The sequence below is a fragment of the Otolemur garnettii genome, unplaced genomic scaffold, assembly GCF_000181295.1.
Source record: "Otolemur garnettii isolate 467f Iridium unplaced genomic scaffold, OtoGar3 scaffold00143, whole genome shotgun sequence".
Classification (NCBI taxonomy): Eukaryota; Metazoa; Chordata; class Mammalia; order Primates; family Galagidae; genus Otolemur; species Otolemur garnettii.
The window spans coordinates 1792173-1808633 of record NW_003852538.1 but is presented as its reverse complement, the minus strand read 5'-3'; the positions used below and the strand labels follow the sequence as shown (position 1 = coordinate 1808633).

The 16461-nt window shown below is 37.0% G+C and overlaps 1 protein-coding gene across 1 annotated transcript in view; it reads left to right on the top strand.

Moving 5' to 3' along the window:
• The first annotated feature begins 68 nt into the window (after nucleotides 1-68).
• Nucleotides 69-16461, top strand: part of ZFC3H1 (zinc finger C3H1-type containing) — a 57288-nt gene continuing 40895 nt past the window's right edge. Inside the window, exons 1-3 of the mRNA XM_003798942.3 lie at nucleotides 69-1016; nucleotides 5775-6191; nucleotides 14312-14376. Coding sequence (XP_003798990.1) covers nucleotides 419-1016; nucleotides 5775-6191; nucleotides 14312-14376 — 1080 coding nt within the window. The 5' untranslated portion in view covers nucleotides 69-418. The remainder of the gene's footprint in view (nucleotides 1017-5774; nucleotides 6192-14311; nucleotides 14377-16461) is intronic.

Below are 16461 nucleotides of genomic sequence, written 5' to 3'. Positions count from 1 at the left end.
GCTGTTCCAGCCTCGGGCGGCTGAGACCTGTAGGTTGGAAAAGCTGACCTGAGGCCTACAAATCCCAGTGAGCATCGCGTTGTCATTAATTATTATCGCGTGAATTGGGAGACTCGTTTCCTGCGCGTCACAGGAAGTGACGTCTCGGGGACAGCCGCTTTCAGAGACCCTGTCTCGCGAGGCGGAAGAGCCCCGATCGTAGGGGAGCAAGGGGGCGCTAGCAGAGGGAACTGGGTTGTGACGGGCCGGCGAGAAAGCGCTGGGGTGCGGGGAAGTTGGGGCGCAGAGCCCGCTAGGCGTCCGAGTAGGTAAGGCCGCACCAGCCGGGTCCGTTAGAACAGGGAGCAGAAGAGGACGGCAATTGTCGGGCGGATCCCCGGACAGAGGGCTGAGGTTGTGTGGAAGGCGCTGCTCCCGGATGGCGACCGCAGAGACTCCGGCCCCGGTCCCCAGCGGCCTCTCGCCGAAGGAAGAAGGAGAGCTAGAAGATGGGGAAATCAGTGACGACGATAACAACAGCCAGGCGCGGAGCCGGAGCAGCAGCAGCAGCAGCGGCGGCGGGCTGTTACCCTATCCGCGGCGCAGGCCTCTTCACTCGGCCCGGGGCGGTGGATCTGGCGGAGGCGGTGGCTCTTCCTCGTCATCGTCCTCTTCTCAGCAGCAGCTGAGGAATTTCTCACGCTCGCGGCACACGTCGGAGCGGGGCCACCTCAGGGGACACAGCAGCTACCGACCCAAAGAACCGTTCCGGTCTCACCCGCCCTCGGTGCGGATGCCTTCGAGCTCCCTGGCCGAAAGCAGCCCCCGACCGTCTTTCTGGGAGCGGAGCCACATCGCCCTGGACCGTTTCCGCTTTCGAGGCAGGCCGTACCGGGGTGGGAGTCGCTGGAGTCGGGGGCGAGGAGGGGGTGAGCGAGGAGGCAAGCCGGGGTGCAGACCTCCTCTGGGCGGAGGAGCGGGATCCGGATTCAGCAGCAGTCAGAGCTGGCGAGAGCCTTCTCCACTTCGGAAGAGCTGTATCCTTAACGTGGCGGTCTGCCCTGGGTGTGTCACTTACTCAAATTCCCTTTAGCGTCATTACTAGGTCTGCAAGATGGGTGTTAACTTTTCCGAACCATCAGAACCGCTTGTTTGTCCCTTGTGTCAGTATTCTTAAAGGAAGTTGTCGTTTGTGTCACACTATAGCGTTGTTTCCTTGATTATTTATTGGGTGTGTTGCTTTTAATATGAACGTGTTAAAGCTAAGCTGGTAATATCTGAGACAGACAAATCTGATTTGTAGTAGTGCGTCAGAAGTTCCAAGTTTGATTAGCGTTTTTTTCTTGGTACAGGAACTTTGTATTTTAGGTTAAATTCACTTGGATTGTTGGAGGAACAATAGACATAAACAGTTTGGGGAGTACTGCTTTTTTGTCATATTGAACTTTGACATTGAATATTGTAAAGTTTCATTCTGCATAATCCTGTTTAGTACTTCTGTTTTTATCTTTCTTAATTTTTCTTCTCATTGCTTCCATTTAAAATGGGAGGAAAAAAGGTGTCTTTCTCAACTTTGGAAAGATTTACCTCAACGTTTCTATGTCCTGTGTTTGAACAGCGTACTTCTCTTAGTGCTGACCAAAGTAGGCCAGAGGTTGAAAGATAAATTTGTCATTTTTAATTTAACATATTAGAGCGGGCAAGTGTATATGGGAGGGTGGAGATTATTATGGACAAGTTGAAAAGGAAAATTGCAGAATACCCAATTTTGCTACCTCTAACCTTATTCACAGCTATTTTTAATATTGAGTTTACCCACGATTTATACTGAGGAGTCAGTCTTGTGAAGATTTCTTGTTTTATAATGGGTGTATTGACTTAGTCTACAATAAATAACTATAAAAATTGTTTAAAGACTTTAATCATACTTTCCATAGTGCAATGATTTTTAATACATTCATCAGATAAAAAAATTTACATATAATGACACTTATTTGGAAGATACTCAAAATTACTTTCATTGAATATTTAGAGCTAGAATGGTTTTTCCCAGATATCAGAATGTAAAGGGGGCGGGGAATGTACGTTTAGATCAGAAACAGAAGTTTCTGTTGCTAGTCTCTTGAAAAAACTTATTTCTACAACCAAAAATTAGGTTAGGAGCATTTCAAGATTTTTTCAGAGAAAATCATGTAGGTATTTAACTTTTTCAAAGACCATGTTATTCCAAGATATTTTTGTATCCATGGATTTGTTTATTCTGAATTCCAAACCAGGAGGCCTATTTAAGCACATCCCTATATATATGTGCGTATGTGTGTTTTAAGGATACAATGATGAAATTTGCACTTGGTGTTGGGGGGACAAGTGAAAATAAATAATTACAGTTTAGTATAAAAAGTTTAAATTGAGTTCTATAAAAAGTACTATGTGAGCTCGAAGTTTTTTCTTAATTTATGTTACATGAAGGGAAGGTGAAGTGGGTTTTCCTGCTTTCTACCTTTGTCTTTGTTAATCAGTACCAATTTAGGTCTTTGCCATATACTTTACTGTTAAGCTTATACATTTTTATTAATCAGCAGGCCTATGATGTTGCAAAAAAGTACAGGAAAATATTCAGTCTGCCTGTGTGACATTGATTTCTGTAATAACTTGTGAGAAATGAGCTATCTTGCTGTTTTTCTTTTCACAGATGCTGCTTTAAGAAAAGGATGCTTGTTTTGATCCTCTGCTCATTGTTTTCCTCGTGCAGTATCACTAATCCATTCTAGAGGTGGTGTTCTTTTTAAAAATTTGAAAAGGAAAACATAGACATCTCTGTATAATGTGAGCAAACAAAATATATAATGCAAAACTTTATTCAGATTCCTTTAGTATGAAGATTGTACTCAGTTTAAGGCGTATTTCCACTGACTGATTATAATAATGACATTTTTATTTTTATAAATATTGTATAAAGAAAGAATAAAGGTTATTCTGTGGCTTATTCTGTGATCTGGAAGTGAAATAGCCCAAGTACAGAGTCTGTTTATTTTTCTGGTGCAATTAAGATGTGTTGGTTGCAGCTTTAAAGAAGTAGAAAAAAATCAGATTATATTTTGTTGTTGTTATTTTGTTGTTATTTTCATTATTTTTTCTTAATGTTGGACACTATCAGTGTAAGTCTCTCTTAAATGAGTGCTGTTTTAAACATTCATATCTTGTGAGGGCTAACATAAGTAGGCCAGTGTTTCTCATCAGTAAAAAGTCATTACATTTTCACCTGCAGCTAAAAAAGTTGAATAGCTGTTTTTTTTTTTTAATCAGGTTTTAGTTAGATGTTGTATCTTGAGAAGCTTAAATTTGGCAAGTTGATTTGATCCTATTTATCCTGTATGCACAGGGGTAGGAGATTTCATCTAGTTTTAAGGGAGATTAACCAGTTATGGTCATATTCAATTGCTTTTCTTCATTTTTCTGTTTTTGTTTGTTTGTTTTTTGAGATAGTCTCACTTTGTGGCAGTCATAGCTCACAGCAGCCTTAAGCTCTTGGGCTCAAGTGATCCTCTTGCCTCAGCTTCCCAAGTAGCAGGGACTATAGGCCCCTGCCACAGCCCGCTATTTTTTAAAGATGGGGTCTGGCTCTCGCTCAAGCTGTTTTGGAATTTCTGAGCTCAGACATCCGCCGGCCTCTGCCTCCCAGAGTGCTGGGATTATAGGTGTGAGCCACCATGCTCAGCCTTTTTTCCTGTTCTTTAGTTGTTTTTTGTTAATATATTGAATCTTTTCCCTTCACAACTGTTTCTAGGGTTTTAGTCCTTTTTCTTTTAGTTACTGCATTTGTACCTTTAAATGGTAAGTCGTAAATGCGGACGATTACAGAATTTATGTATAGAGTGCATGAGAAGGGAGGAGGGTGAGCAAGTAACATCACAGAGGAGGTGACATTTTTGAATTGAGGTCAAGTCGAAGAACTGAGAAACATAAACACAAAGCTAGGTGTAAACTGTGATGAGCTGGAAAAAGGCAAGTTTGCCCACAGGTAAGATTGTGAAGGTATTATATGTGGGTCATTACAAAAGTTTTGAGATATAGAAATCAAGAACCATAAAATCTATGCTGGTAAGCTGAACAAGTTGAAATATGCACAGGTGAATCCCAAAGGGAGGACACTGTTGACTGTGCCTCTTGGACGTGAAATAATGGACCATAACACATTCTGTTTAAAAACTTTTGTAGTGACCTACGTATTGATTTTCAGGATTTTGGACTTTAAACAAGAGGACTGATTTTTATCAAATTTGTATTGTGGAAAGATTACTCTGGCAGCAGAATGGCTTGAGGGAGGTAGAGAACTATCTTATCACCCAAGTATCTTACCAGGTCAAACTTCTCTCTTCTAATAGGTAAAATGGTGGGAGTGTATTGGAATGCTTAAAGTGAAAAGATAAAACTAAATTGAGCTCACTGAAGAGCACCATACTCTCAGGAGTTTGAGAGAAAGGAGTCACGGAGATTTAAAAGACAAAAAAAAATAATAATAAAATAAGTAGGGAAACCAGGAGAGTAGGAGTTATGGAAGCCAAGAGGGAAAGATAGATGTGGTTTATAGTGTCAAATGCTGCAGAGAGGTCAGGTGAAAAACAAGGTTTGAAACGTTATTGGATCAACTCAGCCAAAGCAGTTTTTGTGTATTAATGGAATGGAAGCCAGATTCCCTTTGGTTGAAGATTAAGAAAGGTATTGAGAAACTACTTTTCTTTCAGGAAACTTGGCTCTGAAGAGATCATAGAACCAGATTTACTAGAGGACTTTTGCTGTAGAAAAGTTAAGTTTATTAATGCTTGTTTAGTTTCTCAAATGGTGGTGTTTCTCATTCTTGGAATTAGTCATCAGGGGACTTTAAACATCTTTTGCTGGTGTTTGTCCTGGTGGTGGTAAACAAAAAAGGACCACATTTAGGAAACTATAATGTTACATCCTCCCCAATTCAAAATATTCTGTAAATGATTAATTGTGTTAAAATCACAAGAGGTATTTGTCTTTCTTAATTTCTAGTCTGGGAATATGAGGTGTAACAATTCTCACGTATGTGACTTGTTTGGAATAAAAATTATAGTTTGAAATTTTGTAGCCATTTCTAAGGAAGATCTTACAGTTCTTTGTTAGAGAAAACAAATAAAAAAGATTTAGATATCCTTGTCTTTAGGGGGAAAATTAGAAGATACATTTTGAATGCTATTTTTTTTAATCTTCTCAGTGCCGTAATTATTTTCATTGTGCATATGTTGGATTGTAGTATACTTGATGAGCTCTACAGGCCTGTGTATTAGATTTTTAAGAAAATGTCTCATTCATAAATTTAGTCTAGCTAATAATCGTCAGTGTTCACTTTTTATCTCTTATTTTTTTTTAATTGATACATGGGAAGAACTAATAAAAGAGAAGAAACATTTCTTTCTGATTATCTGCAGTATAAATTATCCACATCTGTGACAAACCCTTACATCCAGCTTGTTATGGGCTCTCTTGGCACCTACAGAAGGAAGGATGCTAAAACCTAATTAAGTGGACTGCCTGTGGATACTATTGATAATTACTGACTTCAGTGATTTTGTAAGTGGCCTATCTGTGGATGCTTGTTAAATTGAAATATGGGCACATAATGGAACTGGGAATTTAGTAAGTTAAAAATGTCAATTTGTCTTTCTTGAAAAATTAGAAAGGGAGAAAATTCATCTGTAACTTAACATATTTTTGTTAAATTTAACTGTGGAACATTTTTTGGAAACTGGTTTCCTTAATACGCTGTTCAGCCAAAAGTTTCGGAAGATCTCCATCAAGAAAACAAAATTATTCCTCAAAAAGTGAAAACTGTGGGGAGGAAACTTTTGAAGATTTACTTTTAAAGTATAAACAAATACAGTTGGAATTAGAATGCATCAATAAAGATGAAAAACTAGCTCTGAACAGCAAAGAAGAGAATGTACAAGAAGATTCTAAAGCATTGAACTTTGAGGACCAAACAAGCACTGATAATGTCAGTATTACAAAGGATTCAAGTAAAGAAATAGCTCCTGAGGAGAAAACGCAGGTCAAAACTTTTCAGGCATTTGAATTAAAACCACTCAGGCAAAAATTGACTTTACCAGGAGATAAGAACCGGTTAAAAAAAGTTAAAGATGGAGCAAAACAGCTTTCCCTGAAATCAGACACTGCTGAATCTAGTCAAGGTAATGGAGTGAAATATTACAATTAGTAATAAGTTTATTCTTTCTCTGAAGCACTAACAACTTATTCTGATGGTGCACCTCACTGAAATGATTCTAATCTCTAAATTCTTTTTGCTATACCAATAATTATATTATTGAATAGTGACAAGTTTTGTTTCTTTCTGATCTTTGTTTTCTTTCTTTTTGGCAAGACATGCTGGCCAGGACAACAAACATTGAACACAAGTGATAAAAGCAGGCATCTTTTTTGCGTAACTTAAAGGGAATGCTTTTGACATTTATCATTAAACCTGATTTTTTTTTAGATACCCTTTATTAAGTAAAGGAAGTTTTTCCTCATTCCTACTTTGAGATTTCAGCATAAATGGGTGTTGAAATTCACATTTTCTTCTTTCATTGAGATGAACATCTATTTCTTTTAATTTGTTACTATAATGAATTGATTTTTGTAGTGGTAAACCATCCTGTATGCCTGCATTAAATAGTTTATGATATATCATTTTTAAATCATAAATTTGTTTTTTAAATATTTTCTCTTTATTATTATTATTGGTTTTTTTAGAGACAGTCTCATTTTATTGCCCTCAGTAGAGTCCTCTGATGTCACAGCTTACAGCAACCTTTGGCTCTTGGGCTTAGGCGATTCTCTTGCCTCAGCCTCCCGAGTAGCTAGGACTACAGGCGCCGGCCACAACGCCTGGCTATTTTTTTGTTGCAGTTTGGCCGGGGCCAGGTTTGAACCCACCACTCTTGGTATATGGGGCTGGTGCCCTACTCACTGAACCACAGGTACCGCCTTTCTCTTTATTATTAAGATATAATTTATATATGGTAAAAATTTATTCTTTTTAGTCTATAGTTCTTTAAATTTTGATAGATTCAGACAGGTGGGTAACCATTCTCAGCAATTACAGTTAACAGAATAGTTTCATGAACCTCAAACAGTTTCCTTAATGTGTCTTTGTAGTTCACCCTCCTCTTAACCCTTAGTCTGCCTGGTAAAAAACGACTGATCTGTCCCTGTAGTTTTGTTTTGTCCAGCATGGCACATAAATGTAGTATATTGCCTTTTGATTCTACTTTTTTCACTTAGCATAGTGTATTTGAAATTTATCCATGTAATTGTATATATTGGTAGCTTGTTCTTTTTTATTCCTGAGTAATATTCCACTGTATGACTATACTATAGTTTATTCATTTCCCATTTTGGGACATTGGGTTTTTCCAACTTGTGGCAATTACAAAGATTTGCTAATGTCTTGCTTAGAATGTTTCATTGGTGTTCATAGCTTGTACTTTTTTTCTCCTTCCTTGCCGGTGTTTAATAGATGATCATGGTACTCATAATGAGGTAGTGGGGGTTTCCTCTTTATTCTCTGGAATAGTTTAAGATTGGAATCATTTTGGGATATTTGGTAGATCTTGCTGGGAAGTGTCTGGGCTTGCCTGGAGTTTTTTCTGAGAAGGTTTTAAGGTACTGTGTTTTCTGTTTCAGTTTCTATTTCTTATAAAGTGTCCATTTCCTGTAAGTTATAAAATATATAAAGAATTCTTAAGACTTTCTTACCTTTTAATATCTATGGCATTAGTAAAATATATTTTTTTCTCTCTTCCTTCAATTCCCTTGAAATAAGTCCATTGGTGTTAAGACTTTAGTTTTCAGCCCTTCTATTAAGATTTTAGACCACGAAATTTCCACTTTATTTCTGTCTGTGTTGATATATGTAAGTTGTTTTTATTCATTCTAAGTGTTGTCAGATTTTCATTTTTGCCTTGAAGGCTATTTTAAAGTGTTTAACTTCCAAACATGTAGGTTTTCTAGTAATGTTTTTTGTTAATGATACTAAGTCATTTAATGTCAGAGTAAGATTGATATGATTACCAATTTTTTAAAGTATTTGCAGACTTGCTTTATTGTCTAGTATGTGGTTGATTTTTTTTGAGACAGAGTCTCACTCAGTTGCCCTGGGGTTGAGTGCAGGGTGTCTTAGTTCGCAGCAACCTCACTCTTGGGCTCAGGTGATTCTCTTGTCTCAGCCTCTTGAGTAGCTGGGAGTACAGGTGCCTGCCACAACACGTGCTATTTTCTAGACACAGGGTCTCACATTTGCTCAGGCTTGTCTGGAACTTGGTAAGGTCAGGCAATCCACCCACCTCGGCCTCCCAGAGTGCTAGGATTATAGGTGTGAGCCAACCTGCCTGGCCCTCACTTTTTAATTTTTGATCTACTTGATTGGTTACTGAGACAGATTTGTTAAAATTTGCCACTATGATGGTGGGTTTATGATTTTTGTACTTTATATACTTTGAAGCTGGGGAATTGACTCATACTATGTAGCAACTTTCTTTAGTAAATGTTTTTGCCTGAAAACATTTTTTGCTACTCATACTATGTAGCAGCTTTCTTTAGTAAATGTTTTTGCCTAAAAAACTATTCTGTCTTATATTAACAGCAACAAGTGTATGCCTTGCATATAATTTTTCATCCTTTCGGTCTTTCTGTATTCTCATGTCTCAAATGTCACTTGTACCTAGTATGGAGCTGGATTTAATTTGTTATGTAGTGTGATAGTCTTTTTTTAACTTGAACAAATAGTCCCTTCACCTTTATTTATGATTATTGATACATGGATTTATTTCCTTTTTTTTTTCTAGCCTCTTACTATTTTTCTTCATACATTTTTTTCTTTTGCTATTTTGGAAGTCAGATACTAAGTTTCTAGTTTCATATTGATACCTATAGGAATTGTTACATGAATTTTTAATGATGTTTAAAGTTAATTAAGCTCTTCTTCTCTCCCTAAATTACAAAGACCAATGTTTTTAGTTTTGCCTATATGTTTACCACTTTCTTGGCTTACTTTTCCTGTTGTATCTAGAGTCATTTATGCTTAAGTACATTCCTTAGAATTTTTTAATGTGTTTCTGTTGGGTAGAAAATGTTTCTGCTTACTTTCTTTAAAGAAGATTTCCCTAGGTTTCGAATTCTAAGTTGTTTAATTATATTCTTACCTTACTGAAGATATTTTGTGGCTTCCATTGTCGATTTTGAAATGTCAGCCATCATTTTTAATGATTTCTAATTTGATGATAATCTGTCTTATTTTTGTGGTTGTTTTAAAGGTCCTATTTCTGGTTTTGATGCTCCATAGTTTAACTATGATTATGATTTATTTATTTATTTTTTATTTATCCAGCTTAGAATTTTTTGTGCCTCTTGAATCTGGTTTGGAGCTACTTTTCCCTTTTACAGTTTAGCATCTTTCTTCTTATTTAGGCAGTTATTTAACATATAATCTAGGGGACAGAAAAGTTACAAATAACTATCAGAGACTATAATAAGAGTTATGTGTGAAAATCTGCAGCAACAGAGAGAGGATCAGATATCCCCACCTAAATTTAGAAAGCTTTCATAGAGATGGAAATGTTTAATATACATCTTAAAAAATGAGCTTTTGCATTAGGGAAATGAGAAGGAACCAAATGAACAGAGGCACAGTGCTTTTTAGGGGTATTGAGATTGGTTAAATACGGATGTAAGGTAGGATAAATGGTATGTTTTGGGGAGTGGTTGGACATAAGTTTATAAAGGGACAGGTTAAAGTTAGATTGGGAAAGGCCTTGAATATGTAGCTAAAGAATTTGAATTTTGTTCTTTAAACATTGGGCAGGCTATTAGGACAGTGGCATGATCAGATGTGTGTTTTAGAAAAATCACTGGCATCTGTGTGGAAAAGGGATTGGAGGAAAATCAATGAAGTTGACATTTTCATATGAATTAACAAATTACACATATGAGTGTTTCTACATGTGCATTTTCCTGAATCCTTAGCAAGGCTGTCACATTTTTAACTTGATATTGGTTAGCTTTTTTCCATGTCTCTCAACTATTCTACACCTTCGTGATTTTTTTCAGGCCTTTTATTCACCCCATCCTTTATTTGTCAGCTTCTAAGCTTGCCTTTTAGTGGTGACTTCACTCAATTCCAGCTTTGCATTTCCTGATCATAAACTTGTTATCTATATCGATTTTCACGTCCATTCTTCCTCTCCATGGCAGTGATGACTGTCTTATTCCTGGCCACTTTGTTTCGACCTATATTCCTAGCTCTAACTTCTTCCACCTTCTCTTAGACCTTGTTCTACATGGTATTCTGCTTTATCTTTAACCACTTTTTCTTTTTTTTTTTTTGAGACAGAGCCTCAAGCTGTCCCCCTGGGTAGAGTGCCGTGGCATTACAGCTCACAGCAACCTCCAACTCCTGGGCTCAAGCGAGTCTCTTGCCTCCGCCTCCCAAGTAGCTGGGACCACAGGTGCCTGCCACAATGCCCGGCTATTTTTTGGTTGCAGCCATCATTGTTGTTTGGCGGGTCCAGGCTGGGGATTCGAACCCGCCACCTTAGGTGTACATGGCTGGCGCCTTAGCCGGTTGAGCTATAGGCGCCGAGCCTAACCACTTTTTCTTTAGCGGGTTTTGTCCATCTCCTCATCATCCTCTGTTCTCCTTTAAATTTATGAAGTTAAGTATTTCTTGGCTTGGCGCCTGTGGCTCAAGTGGCTAAGGCACCAGCCACATACACCTAAGGTGGCCGGTTCAAATCCAGCCTGGGCCTGCCAAACAACGATGGCTACAACCAAAAAATAGCCAGGCGCTGTGTCGGGTGCCTGTAGTCCCAGCTACTTGGGAGGCGGAGGCAGGAGACTCGCTTGAGCCCAGGAGTTGGAGGTTGCTGTGAGCTGTGATGCAACAGCACTCTACCCAGGGCAACAGCTTGAGGCTCTGTCTCAAAAGAAAAAAAAAGTATTTCTTATCTTTTCACTGTGCCTTCTGGAATGGCTAGTCTGCATTACCTCTCACTTTATTTCCTCATCCCACAATAACCCAGTACAGTCTGCTTTTCTGTCCCTGTTGCAGTACTGTAACTACTCATGGCAAGGTTTTTTTTAAATGACCTAATAGTGAAATTCATTTCGTTCTATCATACATTCAGAAATTAGTTGAGTGCTTTATTCCAGGCTCTTGGAAATAAGTTAGTGAACAAAATATACAATACCATTGTATAATCATATGTAATCATTTATGTCTCATGCATGGCTTACATTTTAGAAGAGGAGACACTTACCATGATGAGTAAATTAACTATTATGAAAAAGTATAGCAAGTTAAGTAGGAAGTGAATGGGGGTACAGGTTGTAGCACTAATAGATTGGTCAGCATAGGCTTCAATTTGAAGATGAACTTTAAAGATTTTGAAGATGGCGAGAGAATAGCCAAATGAGTATCTGGAAGAAGACGTTTTTAGTAAAGAGAATAGCTAGAGAAGTTTTTTTCAGAGTTATTGGGGACTTGGGTTGAGTTACTTGGGAACTTAATAGAAATTCTCAGGCCTTAGATCTCACTGAATTGTGAACTCTGGAAATGGGACCCAGCAATTTGTATAGAGACAGCCCTTCTTTGATTTTTAATACATGCTGATTTTCTCATTTGCTAAATTTGAGAATCACCCTTAGCAGAAGGCTACCTGGCATATTTAGGGAATAACAAGGAGGCCTATGATACTAAAGGCAAAAGTGAAGAGGACGAATAGTGGGAGAGAAGAGATTGGGTGGGAGCAGATCTCATAGAGCCTTGTGGTTTTTTATTCTGAGTGAAATGGGGGAACCTCTTACAAGGTCTTGAGCAAATGACTGACATATTCTGTTCTATATTTTTAAAGGATCACTTTGGCAGCAATATCAAGAATTTTCTATAGAGGGTAGCCATCTCTACTATGTTCAGTAATCTTTTTGTTAGCTTGAAATTTTAGAGTTTCTGTAATATTGTACATTTGAATTTTCTTATAACATTCTGATTTTTTTTCTTTTCTAGAATTTTCTTGTGTAACTCCTTAATCTTTTATTATTACGGTTTTTTACTACCATCAGTGTGCTGATGACTTTTATCTGCAGCTTACATTAGAGTTTCAGTTAATAATACAGGGTGCCCCAAGAGTTGTCCTTAAAGTTGCCATGCATAGGGAAAATGGGAAATTGTAGCTAAATGTACTTTTAGTTACAAAATATTCACTGCCAAATTTTACGAAGACCTAGTCAACATACAGAGAATATTTTGTAAAATTTTGTAATGAAGATTTTGTAAATAAGGGTATGTTTAGCTACAATTTCTCATTTTCCCTATGTATGGTGACTTTACGGGCACCTTGTATTTTAAATACTGTATGACTATATATGACCAGTTTTCGTTTTGGAGTAAGTTTTGAGTAAAAATTGAGATAACTTTATTGTTATAGTGGTAGGACAGTGTCCACCCATTTAGTTAGTTTAAACAACCTGCATTTATAATCTTTGTATAAAGTTTGTTGTCTGAAATTTATGGTTTGTTCTTGTTTTTAAGGTAGCATTGTACTCCTAAGGTACCTGCTAGGTTAATGAATACTTGCCTCTGGGCTGCATTAAAGGGGAGTGCTGACATTTTTAACAGACAAGTGAGATCCTAATCAACTAATAGATTTCTCATGACCTAATGAAACTCTTTAAGTTTCTCATGTAGGAAAAATGTATTGCTTTCTTTATTCATTATTGGAAGATTGTCTTCATTTTTTTCTTGTTTATTTTTATCTGGTAGTCATTACTATTCTCATTTTTCTAAAGTAAGGTAAAATGCATTCCTGAATGTCAGCACACTGCAGTATTGTTCAATAAAAACCAGAGTTTATCAAGAAAATAGGGTTAGAGGAACCAACACTCAGACTTTATCAGTGGCTCTGAAAAAAAAAGATTGGAATCGAAGAAAAATGATTGCGTAGCTTTACATGTTAAATAGTTTTAAAATGCTTGAAATATTATAACGAATGACAGTTGATGCTAAAAATCAACTTTTAAAACTTAAAAGTGTGCTGTGTAGCTTTTGAGTTGTTATGAAGTGAAGCATCGAGTACAGAGTGAGGAATGTTATCTTACAGTGAAATCAGATAGTAAGTTATAACACCAGATGAGAGGTGTAACATTAACATACACTATGAACCGTGGGAGGTACTTGAAGTATGTGTGGTTTGTGTATTCCTATAAGGCTCAGATCAGTTTCTGCACTCTTAGTGTTTCTCTGAGACAAATCACATATAAGTAGATATAAAATTTTTGGAATTCACATTATTTTCTAACATACCAACCATGTTGCAACAAATTCCCATTTACAGAATAACCCATGTAGCAGAACTCATCTATTATGAAATTTGGTCATTGCCTTCTGTTTACTTTGACTGAGATACTTGATGAGTCGTTTGTCTCCTTACTGAATAAGTTACATGTTCTTTCACCAGTAGATTGGCTTGAGTAATCAGTTTACAATGTTTGGAACACTGGTGGGTGTGGGATTCAGAAAAAAACTTAGGCTTGGAGGTTAGATCTAGTTTAAATCCTAATTTGCAACTTCATTTATGTCATCTTCAAAAGTTGGTAAGTTTTTGACTTCATCTGTTTTAATTACAAAAATATCTTAATACTGTTGAAAATATACGATTCCTTATTCTGTGATTTGTAAGCATGTTGTAGATTAATGTACGAGGTTGTACTCTGCTTCATCAGAAATCTGGGCCTATGGCCAGATGAACTTAATTTTGTTGATACTTAGACTACCTTTGCTGATGCATTTCTAGGTAAATAGAAGACCAGTTCTTTGCACAAGTTCAGTACAGTCTCTAAATTTTGAATTCACTCCAACTTTAGAGGACTGAATTAATTTAATCATTATTATATTCTGTCAGTGTGTAATCTACTTGATAAAGAAGCTTTGCTTATATATCTACTTTATAAATTCTATTTTTATTTGAAATCATTTTTTTTAGTTCACAAGTCATTTTATCAAAGTATGATTTTAATTTATTTAGTATTTTGCATTATTTTGCCTTATAAGTTTCAGAATTGAGCCTGATAAGGAAACGTTTGTTGAGATTATTATTCTCTTTAAGTGTATTTTTCACTTTTGGTTGAGAGATGTAAAAAATGAGACCCTTTAAAGATACCCTTTAAAATACTACTAAATATTATATAGTGTCATTTTATTTAACATATTTTGTGACTGTCTTTTAGCATATTCAAAAGATGCTATTTTATTTTAAAGGATTAGAAGATAAAGAACAAAATTTAACAAGAAGAATTAGTACCTCAGATATTCTATCTGAAAAGGTAAGACACTATTTTGTGGAGTTGGATGTCTCTGTAAGACCCATTCTTGCATTGCTTTAGTCTGTTCTTTTGAAAGGAAAATCCTGTTTTGCTTTTCACCTGTTTTCTTTCATCATTGATACAGTGGCCTTAAAGATAAATTCTAGAGAGACGTCTTGGAGTCTGTTGCCTCTGGGTTCTGCAAGTTATACTTAATTGAAGTGTCTTACATACTCACAGATGATCTTATTGTTTGTGTTTTGAAACTCTTTTGATTCAGGGATATTCTGTTTTTTGTGCATTATCCTATGTGGGAAAGCTTTGTAGTTAGATTGACTCTGTCCTGATATCAAATTCTAGTTTCTCCTTTTATTAGGTGAGTGACCTTATATGAATTATTTAGCCTTTGCTTGCCTTTATTTTCTTTTCTGCAAAATGAGTTAAATGTCATCTGTTCTCCAGGTTGTTGTAAGGCTTGATTAGAATAATGTGTAGAACTAACAAGAACTGTATTTGACATATAATAGGCATGTGATAGTCTAAGCTTTTTCTTTGTTGAATTAGAGATCTGAAATACTTATAGTTTCTTCTACTGAGATTTCAGTTTGTATTTATATGTAAATTGAAATGATTCTTAGCGCCAGGGAGCTTTAGGAAAAGACAGTCTTCAATTTAGGAGTGATAATGTAACACATAATTTTTTTTTTTTTTTTGATATAGTCTCAAGCTGTCACCCTGGGTAAAGTACTATGGCATCACAGCTCACAGCAACATCAAACTGTTGGGCTCAAGGGATTCTCTTGCCTCAGCCTCCCAAGTAGCTGGGACTACAGGCGCCCGGCATAACGCCCAGCTATTGTTTTTTTGCAGTTGTTTTAGCTGGCCTGGGCTGGGTTTGAACCCACCAGCCTCAGTGTATGTGTATGGCATCCTACCCGCTGAGCCCACTGAGCTACGGGCGCCACCCAACACATAATTTCTAATATCCTCACAGTTACCCTGTGAAGTAACTCGACATTATGTATGTTTTATAGATTGGGTAAAATTCATTTGGGTAAATTAAGTGACTTGCCAAGTTATTATTGGGAATTAAGAGCCACAGCAAGTATTTGAATGAGGTTCTCTGACTCCTTAGTGCTCCTGCTGTTTAAGAAGCTACTTCAGGTAGCTTGTAGTTGTGTAGTAGAATCAGAGATTTCTTTCTCATCCCAAAGAAAGTAACTGCAAAAAGTAGTAAGACTTTTAAGTCTCAATGGAACAGTAATGATAAATTTATTTTAGCTAAACTGAATTTCCATTGTTCCTACAGTAATGGAAATATTCGTTAATATCACTCTCTAATTTGGTAGCTATTAGCCACTTGTGGCCATTAAGGGCTTGAAATGCTATTAGTATGACCCAAGGAACAAATTTAAATTTCAGTTTTAATTAATTTGTATTTAAAGAGCCATATGTGGGCTAGCCAGGGTGGCTTATGACTGTAATCTCAGTACTCTGGAAGGCCAGAGTAGGAGGGTTGCTTGAGCCCAGGAGTTGAGATCAGTCAGGGCGACATAGTAAGACCTGTTCTCTATAAAAAATAAGTAAATTGATCAGACATGGTGTGGACCTGTAGTCCCAGTTACTAGGGAGGCTGATGCAGGAAGAGCACTTAAACCTAGGAATTTGAAGTTAGGGTGAGCAGTGATCATGCCACTGTACTCCAGCCTGGGCAATAGAGTGACACCTAGCTTAAAAAAAATAAAAATAAATAGCTGCATGGTCACCATATTGGACAGCACAGCTCTGGAATTTTAGTACCAAGCAAAAAGGGGTTGGGCACCATCGCTCATGCCTGTAATTCTAATGCTCTGGGCGGCCAAGGCGGGTGGATTGCCTGAGCTCAGAGTTTGAGACCAAGTAATAAAATTTAGGATGTTTAAGTGAGTTAGAGTTTACGTGTTATTTCCCAACAAGTAGAAAGGGTAATTACATCCTGGTTTGGTTAAAGTAAAGCACTAATGTGTCTGGTGGTATTTTAACCAGGGATTTATAGTAGTTTATATTCAGATGAAACCATTAGTTAGAGTCTACTGTTTTCTTTATCCTTTTTTTTTTTTTTTTTTT